The sequence below is a fragment of the Numida meleagris genome, chromosome 4 (assembly GCF_002078875.1).
Source record: "Numida meleagris isolate 19003 breed g44 Domestic line chromosome 4, NumMel1.0, whole genome shotgun sequence".
NCBI classification, from domain to species: domain Eukaryota; kingdom Metazoa; phylum Chordata; class Aves; order Galliformes; family Numididae; genus Numida; species Numida meleagris.
The window spans coordinates 16,048,571-16,067,455 of record NC_034412.1 but is presented as its reverse complement, the minus strand read 5'-3'; the positions used below and the strand labels follow the sequence as shown (position 1 = coordinate 16,067,455).

The window sequence follows — 18,885 nt, the reverse complement described above, 5'->3', positions numbered from 1 at the left end:
GCGCTCGTTATCAGCGCTAGAAAGATACCACAGAATGAGAGCAAAATAACAAAAACTCCATGACATGATTTATGAGAACAAAAAACCCACCCAACCCTTAGCATTAGTTTCCAGTGGTATTTAAGTTTTAGAGGCCAGCCAACGCTTCTTTTTTTTTAAAAAAAAAAAAGGTCTGCTTCACTGAAATACTCATTTCTGCAGGGACTTTTCTGTGTTGTGCTTACACCGTGCTGTAACAATAAACAGGCATCTTCGCCTTAAGGGACTGCAGACACTGCCAAAGCAGTTTTAAACCTCCAGTAACCTTTAGTGAACTGCAGGAGCCAGACTGGGCAGCACAGAGGCACAGTGCTCGGCGAGGCAGGAGTGCTTGCAAGGACAACTGCCACGGCACGGGCTGTCAGGGACACTGGTGCCAGCTGGCTCAAGGAGAAACCTGACATCACCAGAAAGCCCAGAAACTGCCTCTGGAAAGCCAACTGGGTCTGTGCTCAGAGCTAAGATTTGGGAATTAAAGCCCGTGTGCAAGGGGCAGCAACTCCCCAGCCTCCCCATCAGCAGCAGGGGGCATGGGGAGGTGGGGAGCACGGCAGCCCCAGCCCCATCCCATGCTTCTGCTCCAGCACGGCTGGCGTTTGCCAACAACCTGCCTGGGGTAAAGAGAAGGCTGACCCAGCGCTGCCAGCTCACTGGCAGCATTAAAATCTGTGCCAAGAAGGTGGCAGATGATTTTTTTTGGAGTGGTTCTCGCCCTTGTTGGACAACAGACCTTAACAGAGAGTTTAGATGCTGAGCTTTGCTCATGGCTTCTCACTGATGAAAAGCAATAATAACAGGGCTGATGTGTGATGAGCCGTGTGGTTACTGAGACAACAGGTCCAGGACAACTGCTGGCATGCTCCAAGCGGGTCAGAAAGCACTGTTCAGCACTCCAGCTCCAGGTCCTGCTCCTAGGATCAAAATCCTGTAAGTGGGGTAACCTGACCATGTCATTAACGCAGCACCTTTGACAGCACCCAGGAGCTGGTGCGCACCATCTGGGGCCAGGAGAATACCTGGGCTCCTTCAGGTGAGACCTTACCACAAACCCAGCCCACTCCAGGTCTTCCCAAAGGCTTCAGGGATGTGTGACCGGAGCCTTTCAGGCTGTTTATTTTAAGCAGAGTCAAATTTTAAAATTACTGTTTATGAGCCAAGAGGGTTTAATTTTAAATCCTGCATTGCTGTTGTTGTTTTTAAATAAATTATGGGCACCTCCCCTCCTCCTGGTCCATAAAGCTGTCCCTGGAGATGCTCAATTGAAAGGATCTGGAACTCATCACAGTACCAGCTGCATCTCTATGAGAGGTGATCAATCATCCTGAAACTCTGAACACCCACAGTGCCATAATCTGCTGCAGCGTTCAAATCAGCCTATTTGAAACAGTGAAGGGAGGAAGGATATGCTGTCCCCTCACGGCACAGCGGTCAAGGCTCAGATTCCAGGCCATGACACAGAACAAAACACCAACATTTCCTCATTTTTACAGCTGGTGCCAAGGACAGAGATGCTTCTTCTTAGGGAAGATACACAGATAGAAGTGGAGAGCTGTGTGTGACACCAGCCCATACACTGCCCTGTACTGGATGATGGAATGCACGCACATACCAACAGATGGTCTCAAGGAGGGAAAGCACTCCTCAGACCTGCTTCCCTTCTGCCCACACAAAATCTTTGCATGGAAGTAGGAGTAAAGTAGTGCCTCATCCTACCATGGCTGGTGCATGAGGAGCACAAGGGGCTCTTTCCCCATACAAATAAATTTAGAAGTCTAAGTGCAGTTTGATTAAAGCTGTGGAAATCAAATAGGTATGATGGCTCCTCCCCACTCTGCTAAGACTGGCTCAGAGGCCAGACCTACAAGACAGCTTTATCCAGTCTAGAGGAACATCCATCAATTGACAGACCCAGTACAGGGACTCTGCTTTCACTTGTGCTGTCTGTAAGCATCAGTATTGTGCAATACGGGTGTTTCAGTCTGACTTAAACCACCACTGAGAACACACACGGCCCCTCATACTACCACGGTTGGCTTTCCCTGCCTGGCACACAGATGAGAGATGCCAAGGTGGCAGGGTCACCGTGCCACAGCTCGAGGGACCTGGGGTCCCCACCACCTGGTACAGCCCAGTGTGCCCAAGAGACACCCGCTGGCCTTTTGGGGCTGGAGAGGGAGGCACGGAGAGATCAAGGAATGCAACAACCTGCCTTTTAAATCCTGTTAGCATCACAGTCAACAACAGCCCATTGCTTCTATGTTTTAGATTCAGGATGCACTGGAGCAAGCCATCAGTACTGGTAGTGTTATATGAGATACCAGGAAAAAAGGTGCAAGGATTTACTCTAATTTCTGTTCTTAGCAGATGAGTAGGCAGTCTATTAAGAGAGTTGAACTAAATGAAGGATTTCTTATAACATCCTGGGATGAGACATGCTGTCATCACTGGCTTGGAACAAGTTCTACTCAAAAAGTCACTCTTTGTCCAGGCTGGCAACAAATTGCTTGTTTTCTTAGACAAGAACACTGGGTAGTCCACAAGACTATGATTCATCCTCCACCGTGAAGATCTCCACCCCAAGGTTCTCTAACAGTCAGCTATTTGTACACGTCCTAGGTCTTTTCTTAGCTTACCTTAAGACACCATCCAGCTTCTTTGTGTCAGTCTTCATCTGTATAAAGAAGCACATGGGATAGTTGAGGGTTTTGTTCACCACTTCACAGCTTGAGCTCCTGGAGGTAGCTCTCCAACATCAGAAGTAAGACATAATCATGATGGTGCCGATTCTGGGAAACACAAGCTGTGTTAAAAAACAGATACATCCTGTCCCTAAAATTGTCTCTATTCAAGCTTAATAGGAAAGGAAGGTGCTGTTTCATGTAGGCGGTGATATTTAAGAGTTTAAGGACTCCCTAGATGGATGAACAAGATGTAGACCTTGCAGAAGCTACAGAAAGACTTCCACTGACTTTTCTGAGTGTTATTATAACAGGAAGTAAAAGATGTGAGTAGGCAGGAGAAGGGGGTAGGCTGGAGCAGAAATATTTAAGGATTTTATAGACAAGAATGTGAAATAAGGGAGTTATTACAGGAGAAATTTATGCATTGGATTTTGCACTGAAGCAGCCCAGAAAGTACCTAAGCACTGGACAACTGTCAAATGGACACCAAGCCACACTATCACCATGGGATAAGTGAAAACCAAATAAATCTGACAGATGCCCTACATTTATGGATTAGAAGAAAAATTTCCCTGACAGGCTCAGAGCCCCAAGCCAATCCCACTGTGCTGCTGTATGCTGACTAAGAGGCAACTGAGGCATGAAATGCAACATCTGTGCCAGTCCTAGCTCTCTTCAGTCTCAATCCAGCTGGGGGTTACTCAGTCCTGATTGTTCAGAAGATCAGACTGTAACCGAGATGAACCCCAGTCTCACTACAGTCTGGCTCCTTCAGAGCTGCTTCCAGTCAGAATAGACATCCAAAACCCAACCAACACTGCTGAGTAAGAAAGGATTTTTGGAAACACCTACCTGTGTGATAACTGATGGTTACTGGGAGAAAAAGACAGTGATTTTTGCCGTGTCTGTGTCCCACCAACTTCTCTCTCCCCTGACAGAAGTTAGAAGGAAAGCCCACGAGACCTGCTGCCTCTCTCAACTTACCTGCAGGTCCACTGAGCTCACCTCGGAGACTGCTTTCATGATAAAAAGGGATTTCTTGAGGTCACAAAGTCACACCAGGATGAAAGAGTGAAATGGAACAGCAAATCTCTACTCTGTACAAGAGTTCTGACTCTGTCACTAGAATTTTTGCTTTCTGGATGGCTGCTATTCAATCCATGCCATACATGCAGAATGAAAAACAGTATGTTTTGAAACATCCAGACTTCTCTTGCATTGTATTGCCTTCCTACACATCTCCAATCTCACTGCAGGTCTGTCCTCTGGCTGAGTGGAAGTGTTCAGAGTGGCAATTAAAAGACATACCAAATCAGCATTAAATCAACAATATGCTTACAACATGTGATGTGGGAAAGAATATAAAGGGCTAATATTTAATATTAGCACATAAAATCACTGACTAATGTCTGAAGTACAGCCTCATCTGTCACGCCCATTGAGATTTCTCTGCGGAAGAGGAGAATAAAATGCATCCAACACGTAACACAAGTTGCGTGAGCTCAGCTTTTCACGAGTCTTTAGAAGCATGTCCTTCCTCATCCCCAGGTTTCACTCAGTGTCTCTCACAGAGGCTGATTTTCACAGATGCCTATACTGACACATTTTCAAAGCCCAGAAGTGAACAGTACTCAAAACACAGTGAGAGCTGTCTGAGAACTGCTTTCCAATACTCATGTGAACCATCTCAGAGGTTTGCAAACATCTCAAGCCCTGACCTGGAGCCTCTGCGTCCCAAGGAGGCCCTCCATCACACCAGTGAGCTTTGGTTCTGGCCCCAAGCACAGGAAAAGCCTGAACTTGTGAAACTGAGGTTAACAGGATTTGACAAAACATCTGGTCATGGTCAGAGCTGAGGGAAGCACTCTAAGATGGGCGTTTATGATATTGGCCCCGAGCAATTGCTATTTCTTACGAAATGGAGAATTTTAAAGTTTGTTGCATACAAGACTGTTTATTGGCTTTGGTTATTGTTTCCATCGGTTTCCTTTTCCAACACCCAGCTTGCAAAAGCAGTGCTCATCCCCCACAGATACCTCCCTGGGCATCCGCCACACGCCTGGCCTGCTCCTGGCTGCTGCACTGCTCTCGGGGCCGGCTGGAGCCTGGTACCTTTCTAATCCCAGTTACAGAGATAGTGCTACTGGGGTTTGCAGTAGTAAAGAAGACTTGGCTCAACTATTGTAAATTGGGCTCTGCTTGGCATCAGTGGCTCCTCAGCAGCTTCTGAAAGCCAGCCGCTCTCATTAAAGATGCTTTCTTTTAGGCAGCCAAGTTTGAAAACTGTTGGCCAAAAATGTGTGAATTAGTCAGTTTATCTGTGAGTAATAGGAAGGGAGGAATAGTGACCCAGACTACAGCCCCGTCATACAGACTGCAAAGCTCCGTAGAAAATGTTAAGGGCATTACTCATCCTGCAACACTTCCATTCACTGAGGAAATACACTTCTATTGCAAGGCCCTCGAGGATGGCATCCATCTGTCTCAAGTCTGTACAGCACCCAGTTCCATACACACTGGGGACACTCGGATACCTCCACTCAGCTAATGGAGAACAGGGATAATACTGATGCTTAGTCACTGCACATTTCCAAAGCACATGGGAAAAAGTGATTTCCTGCTCTCTGGGGAGATGGAGAGGAGTGTTTCATGAAACTGCATAGCATAATATCTCCTGAGAACCAACTCTTCTTGCTCGTTCAGCAACACTGCAAATGACCAGTCCACACATGCCCTGTAGTGATTCTCAGGCGAGCTCAGTCCATTCCTGTATGGATCACTGCGAAGAGCCCCATGCAACACTGGCCAGCCTGGGACTCTCAGCCACGGAGATAAGCAACCCGACCCCTCTTCCAGACCTCGTTTGCATAATTTCATGGTGCGGGTCCCACTGCACAATGCAGGCCACAAGAGCCAAGCATACCCAAGCCTTGCAAAGAGAAGTACACAGGCTTACCTGCGTCCCTGAGTAGCCTTGTTGCGCACACCAGTCCTTCACGCATTCTGCATTGAGCTTTGATGGATTCAGAGCAGAAATATTTGGACAAGCATTTTCCTGAACGAAGGTCGCTGTTCCACATTGTTTCTCCGCATTAAAAAAATCAGGTTAATAAATCAAATAAGCTCTCAGAATACTCATGTTCAAAAAGGATTAAGCACATCAGGGGTTTTGCCAGAAATAGTGGGCCAGATGCAGGCTTTGACCCCTCTTTTGCCAAATACATGGAAAACATCTGTGTAGTCAAGCAAAACCTTGTAGCAAACCAGATCAGGAGAGTTATGACTATGTTTGTGGGTTCCGGAGGCCCTTTGTTCAAATGGAAAATAAGCAGATTAATATGCAAGTCTTACAAAGTTAGGAATATGCATCAATTTATAGGGGCTTTTATGCTTGTAGATAAACACTTCAGAGACCGCTTCATTTAAAAAAAGGCACAAGACAAAGAAGTAGGAGCATTTCCACAAATCTGTATGACACTCACCATTGTCCGTAGGTTAGATTCAATGCACAAATACAATAAAAAAGAAACCACGCAGACAAGCTAGGCTTTTATTCAACAACATTCTAAGAATAACTCAGTAGGGATGGCAAATTCAGCAGGGATGAAAAACAGCGAGTTTGCGGCTGTTCAGGACTAGATGATAACATTTCAGTATTCACCCTTTACACAGCAATAGCGCCGTCCGGCCAGAGCCCGGTTAAAGAAAGAGCTTGACAAATCCATAGCAGGAGAACCAGCTCTTGCCAGCAGCACCCACACCAACAGAAGTGCACGCTGGGGCCTGCCTTGTGGGGCTGTCCTCCCCAGCACTACTCGCAAAACAGGCAGACAGAAGGTGTTGTTCTCGGTTATCACTGGAAACTCTTCCATCGAGTCGCTGTTTATGCATCAGTAGCCTTCTGGGAACTGCGGCGCAGGGTCCTCCTTTCTTTCAGCGCTGTGATGACATAGGCTAAGCCGCTCTGAAATGGCACGAGGTACTCCCGTGTTTTAACTGGAATGCTATCCTAACTTTTTATTTCTTGGCTTCTCTTAGTCAGGAGCATTTCTTACAGCACTGGGCCACCTTCCAGGCATAACATCTACCAAAGGCATCAAGGAGCTTGTCCTAGTTTTTCCCAGAATACAGCCCAGAGCAAAATGACTGCAACACAGCAAGTGCAGAAGAGAACTAGCAGAGAGGAGGTCAGATGGTAACTAAAACCAAGCCAAAACTGCCTGATCTGTGACCCCAAGAGAAAACTATTGCAAACAGCAAACAAATTCAGTCACAGCAATGCTGTTGAGACCCAGCAGTACAATACAACTTCAGGGTGGCAGGGAAGGCCCTGGCACTCCCAACAACCCGTGCTGCTGTAGGAACCAGCACTGCCCCTCTACCACCACCAAAGCTTCGCTTCCTCCTGCCCACCACCAGCCAGCCTCTGTGGAGTCGTGCTCAGGCCCAGCATCACTGACATGAGGTCACATCTTCCCCTCCCCACCTTTCTGAGGGAAACAGTGCAGACTGAACCAGGGAGCAATGATACAGCATAACACAAGAAAGAATCAGGCCCAAGTACCTAAGATCACCACAGCTGGCATGCGTCACACATCTGCATTCATACCCTTCCTCATTGCTTCTCTCCAAACAATATCAGGGGATGTTTTTCTAAGTGTTGGATGTAGGGTTCAGACCTCTGGATGCCTGTTCAGGTGCAAAGCCCTGGCATGCTCCTGAATTGATGTTAAGCCATGTCATTACTGCTGAACAAAAGCCAGTGAGTTGGCCGTTGCTCAAAGAAATCGCTTCTCAAGGCAATGCCCAATAAAAACAAACCGTTAGTGCAAAGTTACTGCGTGTATGAAGGGATGGTTAAGGAAGAAGGATGTTGTTGCAGCTAATGCCTCAGATTAAGAGATGAGAGATCTGGTTTTTGTTAAAGAGATCCTACATGTGATGTTGGACAAGCTGTATCAAACCCCCTTATTTCCATCTCCCTCTGAATAAAACAGGAATAATACTATTTCCCTGCTTGGTGGAGAGTTTTAGATCACTTCATTCCTCATGCTCGTGATGATATCCACCACTGAAATGTCTATGAAGCACAAGGAGACAGAAAAATGACTCGACCAACCACACCTGGCTGAATTTTTAAACTCAAAAGAACTGATTTTCATCCAGCTTCCAAAACTCAATCCTACTACACGCTATCAGGCTAGGAACAAGCACAAGAAACGACACCCTACAGGGCAATTTTCTGCAGCAGTGGCAAGCCCTGTGCCCACAGCACCTCCCCAGCCATAAGCACACGGCACGGCTCTGACAGGCCCATCCGTTTTGTGTGGCTGCACTGCGTCCCAGGGGCTGCCATGCGGCACCACCGCTCTGCACAGCGGGCTGCAAGGGCACAGGGCCGCTCTGCTGACTCAGATAACATTGCAGCAGAGCCAGGGCTCCATTTCCCTGCTTCTGAAGAAATGACCACGCCGCTTCCTACACACTTGACGAAAGGATGCAGTGGAGCCGTGCTGCTCCAGAGCGGGATGTAGCACTCAGCGCTGACACGTCGCAGCTGGGCTGCTACCCACCGCCGTGAGAACGGCTTTCTGTCATGAAAAAAAGATTGCTTCAGGCTTGGCACAGGCTCGGAGGAAATTTTCAAGGAGGCCTGTTTCTCCCACACATCCTCTGCACCAGCAGGATGATGATTATGATTATTACTACAATTGAAGATTACAGACAAATGGCTTTCAGAACAAAACGTGTGACAACTCTGGCTTCTAAAAAATGCCAAGACTTTGTCAATGTTAGAAGTTGTTGCCACACACCCACACTACCTTCTTTCCCATTACTGTCCGCAACACCATGCAGCCCTCCATAAAGTAAAAACACATGCTGGAGCACTAATGAGGATAGACAGGGAGGCTAAGGTTGCCAAAGTGCATTGCTGTGTATCAGTCAAGCAAGACAAAAGACAAAGGAGAAACATACAGAGCAAATACTCAAATAATCTTCCTTCTCTAACTGCACATTAACTGAAAACCACAATAGGTTTACTCACACAAGTTCCACCCAGAACAACAACAGAGAAACGCAGACACGAATCCCATCAGCTCCCAGCACCATGGCTGCCACAAGTGGCCCTGCTCCCACCTTCACCCACCGAGCTCCGAGATCACTGTGATGGGTGCAGGGGGAGAAGTGGGTGCCAAACCTGCACACAGCCTTGGCGTGGCAATACCCTGCAAGCATTTTCATTGTCAGCATAGTTTCCTTCACATACAACTCAAGCCAGGCTTTGATGATGGCCTGACACTTGTGACTGCTGCTGCCACAGAGCGCAGAAGAGCATGGAAAACAAAAGAAGTGGTCAAATCTCAATGTTACACTTGGAACAAGTTAAAGCTCAAATTAAACCTGGAAAAATCCCATCTTGTTCTGTTTTTGCACAGTTCTGCTCTATCCAAGCACAGCAAACCTCACAGGCATGCTGCCATGCAGAGCGGCTGTGGCTCCAAATATCCCATCCTCCTCCTGTGCGCAGCCAGGACCCGCAAGTCTCTGGGAGGGGATGGAAGCTATCCACATGCTTCCAGATGCTCTGAGACACGTTCTCACAGATCAAGCAGCCAGATAAGCAGTGCAAGTGCAATCTGAAAGATGGAAAAAAGTGTTTTACCAGTCATTCTCCATTCTTGCCCTTGCCAGCATGGTGCAAGGTGGGATGTGCTGAGTGGAGCATGGGAGAGCAAGCCCTGGGTGCTGCTGGATGCAGGCTAAGCCAGCGCTCTGGCACAGGAAGAAACAAAATGCTGGGGAGGCACTCAGGCTGTCATCACATAAAGCTTGCAAACACAACAGTGGTTGTTACCGGACTTGAACAATGAAACCAAAAGAAAAGTCTCCGTTACGGCATAATATGAAAAAAATAAAGCTACAAAATACATATAAAAACAAAATAAGGCTACAAGAAATAAAAGTTTTGCTCTTCCTCAATATAAAATACTTGGCTTGGCACCGCATCTTGCCTCAGGTTTTTCAACACCTTGTGCTGTGTACCATGGAAAGAGGTTACTCAGCAGCTCCAGCCAGCTGCAAGATCTGGGGCTGAAGGTGGCTAAACCTCAATGTTTGGGAGAAATTGAAAGCTCTTGAAATCTGGTTTCACTCTGATTTACAAGAAAACTAACATTTGCAAACTTTCTCGTGACACAGAAAGATTTTCCCATCTAAAAAAGTATCTGGTAAGCATCAGTACGATGCATTCCTGCAATCAGCTATTCCCTCCACAAAGCCTGGTAGTTCTGAATTAAATCAAGATGAAAAACCACAGCAGAACTGTCAATGAAGTTCTACCCCCACCCTGTCCCATCCCAGGAAAACCCTCAGCATGGTTAAAACCAGAGCAGGGGCTTTGGGGAGCTGATACATGCGGGGAGGGAGCTCAGTGCCCCCTCTGCGTGACACTACGGGCCTGTGGGTGACAGCAGCTGATGGCCAGAGTCCCCTTCAGCAGAGCCCAGGCATTGCTTCTCAGCATCTAACCCACTGCGACAGTTCTGGTGGTCCCAGCAAGTTGGTGGCCATCTCCCAGCTACCCACCTCCCTTCGGGAAAGTATGCTGTACCTGGTGTATCAGGAAGCCCTGGGAAAGAGGGTATAGACATGGAGAAATTCCATGATCAATCCACAAGACATGGTTTCCTAATGCTCATTTACTTCCTCCCTCACCCATCCCAGAGACCATTATGGGTTTTCCCCGTGGTCTGGTCTGAAGGAAGCAGCTCTTTGTGCCATTACTAATGCATGCTAATACATTACTAATACTTTTTGAAGATGTGTCAATCTGACATGATCAACAAATGTGGGAGGGAGAGGAACGCAACTAAAATCCGCTTGTTTGTATCCACTGCCAGACTGAAAACAAAGCTTCCAGCTCCTGGATTGGCCAAAACATGCTCCCTTTGTGCCCACTTGTATCACATTACTTGTATCATCCCGGGAAGTTCCTTGAGCGTAATCTCCTTTGTTTGTTTGAACTGAGAATCCCGGGGGCGTTGTAAGCCAATTCTGGTAAATCAAAAGCAAAAACACAAACCAGCCTTCCACTCCAAGCATGTCTCCAAAGAGTAACGTGGGAACAAGATAGCTCAGACCCCTCTACCCATGGCCAGGAGGCATGCAGCCCATGTTCTGCACAGCGTGGCTGTGGCAGGCAGGAGGCAAGTTGGGGTGTGAGGAGAAAGCAAGGATAACAGCTATCCTGGCCTGGGTACTTTAACTCTGATAGATGCTCTCTCCACTCCAGTTTTCAGCAATAATAAGTGTGGAGGAGCCTCGGGACCCTATGGCTGCAGCTGGCAACCCAGCCCTCAGAACTGCCCCTCTAGGTCACCCTGCTTACCTCTGCCCACTGTCCTGGGATCTGGACACCCACACCTCCTGCACAGCAGCCACAGGGCCCGCAGGCGTTAGCTGAGGGAAGGGGCAGGTGTGGACAGAGAAAAAGCAGTGATGCTGGAATACAAATGCAGGGACAAGAAGAGATGCTCAGGCAGCAGTATCAGCTAGTACCATCCAGCTGGCAGCCATGCAGAGGCAGGCACTCCTGCAGCCAAGGCAGGGTGTTTCCCCGCTGCTTTGTAATGAACCATGGCAGGAACGAAGGGCTGGCGCCATCCTGCGTGGAGCCTGGCACAGACCTTTACTCTGCTTGGCCCAGCAGAGGACACGAGCAGGTGGTGCAGTCTTGCTGCAGCCCCATGGGACAGAGAGTGCTGCTGAGCAGGGCTCCTTCCTGTCCCAAGCGCTTGTCAGGGCCCGTCTGGGCCCACCTCCATGCCTGGGAGACGAGCATCTGCCTGGTACCAACTGCGACAGCTGAGCCACCCTGCTCCTGCCCGCTCAGCACAACACTCTGATGCCAAGATGAGATTCGAGATGATCCCAATTAGGGAAGCGGGGCTGTCACCATCTCAGCTGCACAAGCGAGATGAGACAACTCCCAGTGTCACCAAGTGCCTGCAGGAATGCATTTACAAACCTAATCACCTCCCAGCACAGCCGGGCTGCCAGCGCCTGGGGAGGGCGGCAGGGGAGAAGAAAGATTTGGGGACTCTTCAGGAATATTAATTCACACTAATAGAAATCGGATCTGCCCTTGCCTGCAATCAGCAGAACTGAGATTCTGCACCGGAATGTTAATGCCAGTGCTCCATGGGAGATGGAGCCCTCTCAAAGCCCCCTTCAAATTATGAGAATTAAACATCAAAAAGAACAGCAGAGCAAACTGCAATGCAGGTTTGGTGGTGGGAGCAGTGTGTTGGAGGAGGAGACAGAGAGCGTCACTGAAGGTGCCATTGCCTCCTGCAGGGTGCGCAGCCCCATGCTGACCACTGCCCAATGCATCAACCCTTCCTGCTCAGCGCCCAACCCAGCTGTGAGCCCTGCCTCTCCCCCAACACACAGCACAACTGAGCTCTCAGTCCTGGGCTGATCGGGTGCATTCTGCACACATAATGAAACTCACTACATGGCAGAAGAAAGAAATAGCTCCACGATGTGTGCTTTGTTATTCTGTAGGAATAGCTGTACATGGGGGGAAGTAAAGACCTCTGACACTTCATTTCAGTGAGGCACTAAGGATGCAGGGCGTCAAGCTTTACTGACCAAAAGCAAAGCTCCTGTGCAACACCTGGGGAGCCCAGGGGCACTGCAGGGTGCCTGCCACACATGTGGCTGATGAGAGCTACAAAGCACTGACAGCCAGCGCGGGGATAAGCCTCTCTGGTACCGAGACTGCAGGATGAAAGCACATCGTACTCCGGCTGGGTCCTTCCTGCACATCCCTCCTCCTCAGGAGCACATTAAGTCTGGGGAGCTCAGTACCAGCTGAGGCACGCATGCTCCTGTGTCATCCCCGTGCTCAGGTACCTCATGCCCCTTGGTTGCAGAGAGGGACACAGAGCTGGGACAGGCTTGAAGTGCGAGCAGAGGGCAAATGTACCAGGAAGGGTCAAAGGCTGGCTTTAATGGCACAAGGAAAGGATGCGTGTCTCATGCAGAGCGTGCCATAGGGCCCTGCTCACCCCTGCTTCCCCTCACCAGGCCGCTGCTCCACCTCGCTTGGGTCCCAGCAGGAGCTTCCGTTCTTCATCATTAGAGAACAGTGTTCCCTCACGCTGCGTGGCCTCAGCCCCGCCAGCACGTGTGGACTCAGTACCCGATGGCCGGAGGGTGACCCACTGCTCCTTGGTTACGGATACAAGGGGAGAAATTTTGATTTTAACTTTTGGAATTAAATTATTCCCAGTTAAAACTAATGATTTACTACTTTTTTTTTTCCTGCACCAACAGAAAAATCGGTCTAGCTGAGCGCTTTTTTGAAAAAGGTCTCTCACCATCACACTGGTCCCTTGTCTTAAACTTTCTGTATACTCAGCAAATACCCTGTAACAAATGCATATGAAATTGCAGCGCATCAGCACCTGAGGCTGCCATCTAACCAGTGAGACGCGTTCGGGAAGGTCTCCGTTTCCCCCCCATCACCTACATGACAGATCTCCTTAATTGCCGAGGTAGCTTGTCAGCTGAGAAAATGAACGAAGGTGGAATAGATCGGCTCCGTTTGTCATCATCACCTCTTTTACTGCCCGTGTACCGGGCGGATCCAGCAGCGACGGAGGCGAGGACAGCAGCCCCGGCTGCGGCGCGATGGGCCGGGCCGGGAGCGCTTGCAGGGCCGCGGGTGGGCACCAGGAGGAGCTGCAGCCCCGCACCGCCGCCGGCTTCAGCGGGGGGCTGCCGAGTGGCCAGCTCGCCTCGAGGGTCCGGCTCTGCACGAGTCGCCGCCACGCGTGACAAGGGCACGCGATGCCCGGGGTGCAGGAGCACTGTGCAGCCGCGCCAGGAGCGCGCAGCGCGCACAGCAGCCGCCACATTCTTAGAATCATGGAATCATGAAGGTTGGAAAAGACCACTAAGTTCATCTAGTCCAACTGTCAACCCATCCCCACCATGCCCACTAATCCATGCCCCTCAGCACCACATCTCCACGGTTCCTGAGTCAGTAGAGACACCAACTGGCGATTTGGCACAAAATTCAGGACAGGGGAGTGCAGCTCAGCAGCTGCTCCTCAGCAGGAGGCCTTGGCCATGGCACACTCAGTGACTGCAGCAGCCTGAGCCATGGGTGGCACTGCCTGGTGCCTGTCCGGGTTGTGATGCTGGTCCCACAGAGCCCCACGCCTTCATGCGCACACCCAGAGCAGCACTCCCATCCCTCCACAACTTGGTCATAAAAAAGTGCCTGTTTAAAGCCGCTTGTCCCAGGAATCCCACTCCTGGGTTCATCACCGCCCCTCCACACCCACAGCCAGACTGGTGCCCCCAGGTTTCCTTCCACACCTGTTCCCCTCACCCCAACTGCAGCAGAGCCGCTCTGCTCCACTGCCCTCCCAGCTCAGCAGAGTGCTCTCTGGCTCTTGAAAGCACTACCTTTATAGCTCATAGGAAAATGTGGGTCTGAGTTTTTTTTGTTCAGCGTCCAGTGAAATAAGTGGAAGGCAAGTGCACCCTGCCTGCACCCCACCAGCAGCGTGTCATTTCAACATCCTTGCTCCTGCACGGCTCCATTTCTTCTGCCCTGCTTGCTCTTCAGCTGTTCCTCTGAGCCTCCAGCCTCTCATCTTCTGTTGTTTCAGACCCAGTCAGTGTTTCCATCACCCTGCACACAGCCTAACACAGCCCAGCCCCTGCGCTTCCAGTCAAAATCACGTTGATACCACTCAGAAATGAGGAGCCTGCCTTGGGCATGTTTCCAGTCATATGAAGAACTCCTCCTCTTCCTCCTCGGGCCTGGTTCCAGGGCTGGCTCTCTGTTTTTGCATATGGGAGCCTGGAGCCCCGTGGCCCGCTCCTTTCCTCCTGCTGGCCACAGAAGATGGCGGCCGCACACAACGCAGGGTGGTGTAGGCTGTGCCCAGCGCCCGTGGTTGTAGGAGGCTGTGCCACAGAGAGCAGCGACCACCTGCAGTTCTGCCCACAGCCAGCCCTGTGTCCACGTTGGTCTCTGCTGCCGGCCAGCACAGGCAGCCCTCCTGCAGCCCGCTGCCTGTGAGCACATGGCAGGAGGGCACTGTGGTGCTCCGAGAAGAGCCGAAGAGGCCGCCAGTGGCCTGCTGTGCAGGAAGGGCCTGGCCTGGCACAGACATCACTCTGCCCCTCGAGGCACGGGCCTGCTGGCCTCCCTGCTCAGCACTGCACGGAATGACGGGAAGAGGGGCTGCGACAGAGCTGCATGGCAGTCCTTCCACACCCACGGCACTGCGCTGCTTGACAAGCCCAGTGTTTGTTTCACTCTGCTTGGAGCTGTCCTCCACCTGTTGAAGAAAGGTGGAGAGAACTGCCATAAAATACGGTGCTGGCTTTACTCGGGAGACAGCACTCTGAACGCCCTGTGATGGGCGGCACTCGGAGTGCAGGCCCGCCTAGAGCTCCAGAGCCACTGAAACCACACAGAGCTCCATCCCATCCCTGAACAGCTCCATGGCTAACGCTGAACTGGTGGGGGGCATGCTGAGGCCGTGCTGGAGAGAGGTGTGCAGGCAGAGCAGCATAAAAGTAGGCCAAACAGAATAGCCAGGCTGATATGTAATAATGAGCTCACCAAGGAAGGAAAATAAAGAAAGCAGGGCATATACTTAAATAATTTAAATTTCCAATTAATAATAAAAGTATCCAAATAGCAACCAAAAAACCCAGAGGTGGGAGGAGTTGTTACAAAGCAAAGAACACACAGCTGAACTTCCCTCCTGCTCCTGTGTACAATCCCAGTGAGCACCACCTCAGCACCATCTTTGTCTGGTTCGATTTGTGCTCACACATTATCCAGGCTGAGTACTGCAACAAAAAGGGGACAGCTTTGCCATGGCATTTATTTAGCCCTTCTGCCCAACTGCAATTACAAAACTACCATGGGTGATGTTGCATCAGCCCTGTACTTGCAAAACACCAGGTATGGGATGGTACAGTGCTAAAACTCCACTTTCAGAAACATTTATAAGTCACATCAGAAAGAGAACAGGCTGCTACTATCATCTGATTAGGCAGGAAAGGGAAAAAAGTGAATTCAATGGCTCAAAAAAAAACAACAACTACTAATAGTTTCTATTTCAGGTGTTAATATGGAAGCATTCCAAGGATCTGTGCTCATGTTTATCAATGACATCATAGCACTGGAAGATAACGATTGCTGAGTTTGTGAATTAAAAGCAAAATATGGACAAGCAAAACCTTAATTTCCATTTTGAATCAGTCCTGCTCTTTGCTAGAATAAAAAAATAAAAGGCATCTGTTCTGCAAGCACCACACACACACACACACATACCTGAAGCAGAATTTTATTTCCTTCATAGTCCTGTGTTTGCCACCTGGTGCTGCTGATAGGAACACACGGATTGGGCAGGAGAGGCACCAGCTGCCCCATTTCTTGCACCTTGAACTGCAAAAGCGATGACTCCTTGGGCTCAGCAGCCATCCCAATGGGCAGCTGCTTCAGGCAGAGCTGGACAGCAATAGTTTTAGTGGCATACAGCACGAAGACACAGAAGTTGCTTTTCTGCATGGTTGCTTCTTTCCGCAGGATCATCTCATACAGCCCTACCGCATCATCATAGTTATCAAAGCTGCAGTAGAGGGTCACACGCAGGACTTCGGGGCCAAAGCGCACCCGCCGGATACCCCACACAGGCATCTGGTCATCCAGGCCATAGAAGCCCTGGGAAGCTGGAGTGTGGGGAGGACTTTGCTCCCAAGCGGTCGGGACACACTGGTAGCGCCAGGGCGGGCGCTGGAGGAGATCCTGGACCTGGAGAATCCGCTCTTCTCCCAGGTCCTCATGCAGAAAAAGGAGGACAGATATCCCAGGAAAGCCGCAGTTCCTCCTGTGGTACCTCTTGTAGTATTTCAGTGGAGCAACTCGCTCGGACACAAAGAAAAGTTGAACATCTGGGCAGATCCACTCCAAGAGCCGATCCAGAGCTTGCTGCAGAAACGCTGAGTATCCTGAGTTGGCGAGAAGATGCACAGTCATCAGAGACTCTGCTCTGTCACCCATCATAAAGCTTCTTTACAACAAACAAAACCAAAACAAAAATTGGAGTTTCATCTCCTCCTGCAATGCTTGGAGCAGCAGCAACATGGGCACTGCACTCTGAGGCAGAAAAAGAACTCAATCACTTAGAAGCTTTGCAACAACCCAATGAAATAACAAGGTTGCACACGTGCACAAGGCAGGTAAGCGTGCCATGGTGTGACAGGACCAGCCCGGTTTGCTCACGTCCCATCAGAGCTCAGATGCATGTTCTGACCCAGCAATACGACCCAGATCTGGTCACCAGGTGCACACAGTCGACGTGTCGAAGCACCACTGTGTTGCAGTGGCTCTGCCCCACCTGGAGCGGGGCGGTGGAGGGCTGAAGCAGGAGCACGGTCTTTCTCCCACCGGTACACATCTCTGGGTGCTCGCCGTGTCTGAGAACCTCAGCATGTGTTCCTGCAGCCAGCTGCTGCACTTCAGCTTGCTGTGATCTCCCTGAGTCACACCCTTCTGGGGCACACAGATAAGCTATTCTTTAAAAACAAGGAAGGAAAGCAGAGTAACAAAGGGAAAAAAAAGCATGTGAACAGGAGAGATAACAATGAGGGCCGATATGAATTGGCCCCCAGGGTACAGGCACTGCAGGAGAAGCCCAGGCTCAGGGCTGTGCACCTCGCTGGGCAGCAGCTCGCTGCTCAGCTCACCCTGACTTGCTGTGCAGAAATCCCAGTGTTTGGAAGGGTCTGCTATTCAGAATGCTGAACTTGGACTATTTTTTTTCCCCAGTTTTTTTTTTTTTTTTTTTAAATACAAGTCAAGCTTTTTATGCATCTGAAGAAAATCTCCAGGGTCTAACGGTACAAGGATCTGCGCTTTAGGTTTCTTTTATTTAAAGATCACTTGCACTGATAGAAATACGGTCATGAGACCAAAGTACAATGAGGTCTTAAGAAGAAAATTCAGCTTGCACTGACATAGACAAAGCTACCCGCAGCACTTCCAGTAAGCAGTAACTGTTGGGATAAAGACAAAAACATCCAGCCCTTGGACAATCGCAGGAAGAGTGAAGGTTGTGAGGGTTCAAAACATTAAAACGCTGCAAATGAGCTCTGAACAACACAAAGTATTACTGAAATACAGAAAAAGGAAACGATTCATCAACTCTTTGCTACAGGGAAGAGAACAAAGAGGCAGGCAATCATCTGCCTTCCTGCGTGTGAGAAAAATGGGAATTCTGCCTGTGCAAGGAAAACCAAATCTGAGAGCTCATCAGGACTGAGCTGGGAAGGGGCAGCAGAGCTCTCCGCAGGGTGATCGCTGCCCATGCCGGCAGGGCAGTGCATGCAGGGACACCCGTGTGGCTAGGTGGCACCAGCCCGTCGGGGACACGGTGACAAGGCAGTTAACTATGGAGGGGAGTAACGATGGGATGGACACCACTAGTTCTACCTCCATGCTCACAGCAGTGGGACCACAATCTGCCGCAGGCAAGCTGCTTGCTTCCCCGGGCATTTCCTAGCACTGGGTGACGCTGAGTGCCCATGTGGTCCCATCAATCACCAGACTTGCACTGCTCTGTCCCTGCTCACATCACATCAGCCTGGCTGTTCCACAGGGCAGCAGCAGTGCAGGGGGAAGACGGCAGTGCCCATAACATGAACACTCGCAGGGCAGCCGCAGAGTGAGGGCCGTGAGCTGGGACGAGGGCAGCTCAGGAATGCTGCAGACACCAAGTCCCGCTCCAGCTCTCAGCACAGCTGGTGGGAGCCAAACCGGTTTCCAGGTGACTCCCACAGAGATCACAGAAGAGCACTGGCACCCTTCCTTCACAGAGCAGGGTCTGAGCTAGCCCTGAGTGTGAGCAGCTCCTGCCTTCCTCTCTGCTTCCTCTTCCCCCAGCTTTCCAATCTGGCTGCCAAGCGGAAAAGCACATTATTCATAGTGACCTACCCAGCATGCCAAGAACGATTGCTATAGGAGATTAGGAATACAGCGGCTCAGCCCTATGTGAAAAATCTCACAGAATGCCCGGGAACACCACCTGCACACGGCAGCAACTGGCAACACGGCACAGAGTACAGC

At 50.0% G+C, this 18,885-nt stretch overlaps 1 protein-coding gene across 1 annotated transcript in view; it reads right to left on the bottom strand.

The window, feature by feature from the left end:
- Positions 1-17,598, bottom strand: part of FAM124B (family with sequence similarity 124 member B) — a 32,892-nt gene extending 15,294 nt beyond the window's left edge. The window contains exons 1-2 of the mRNA XM_021396987.1: positions 16,093-17,598; positions 2,673-15,085 (exon numbers count right to left, since the gene is read on the bottom strand). Of these exons, the coding sequence (XP_021252662.1) occupies positions 14,528-15,085; positions 16,093-16,824 (1,290 nt within the window). The 5' untranslated portion in view covers positions 16,825-17,598 and the 3' untranslated portion in view covers positions 2,673-14,527. The remainder of the gene's footprint in view (positions 1-2,672; positions 15,086-16,092) is intronic.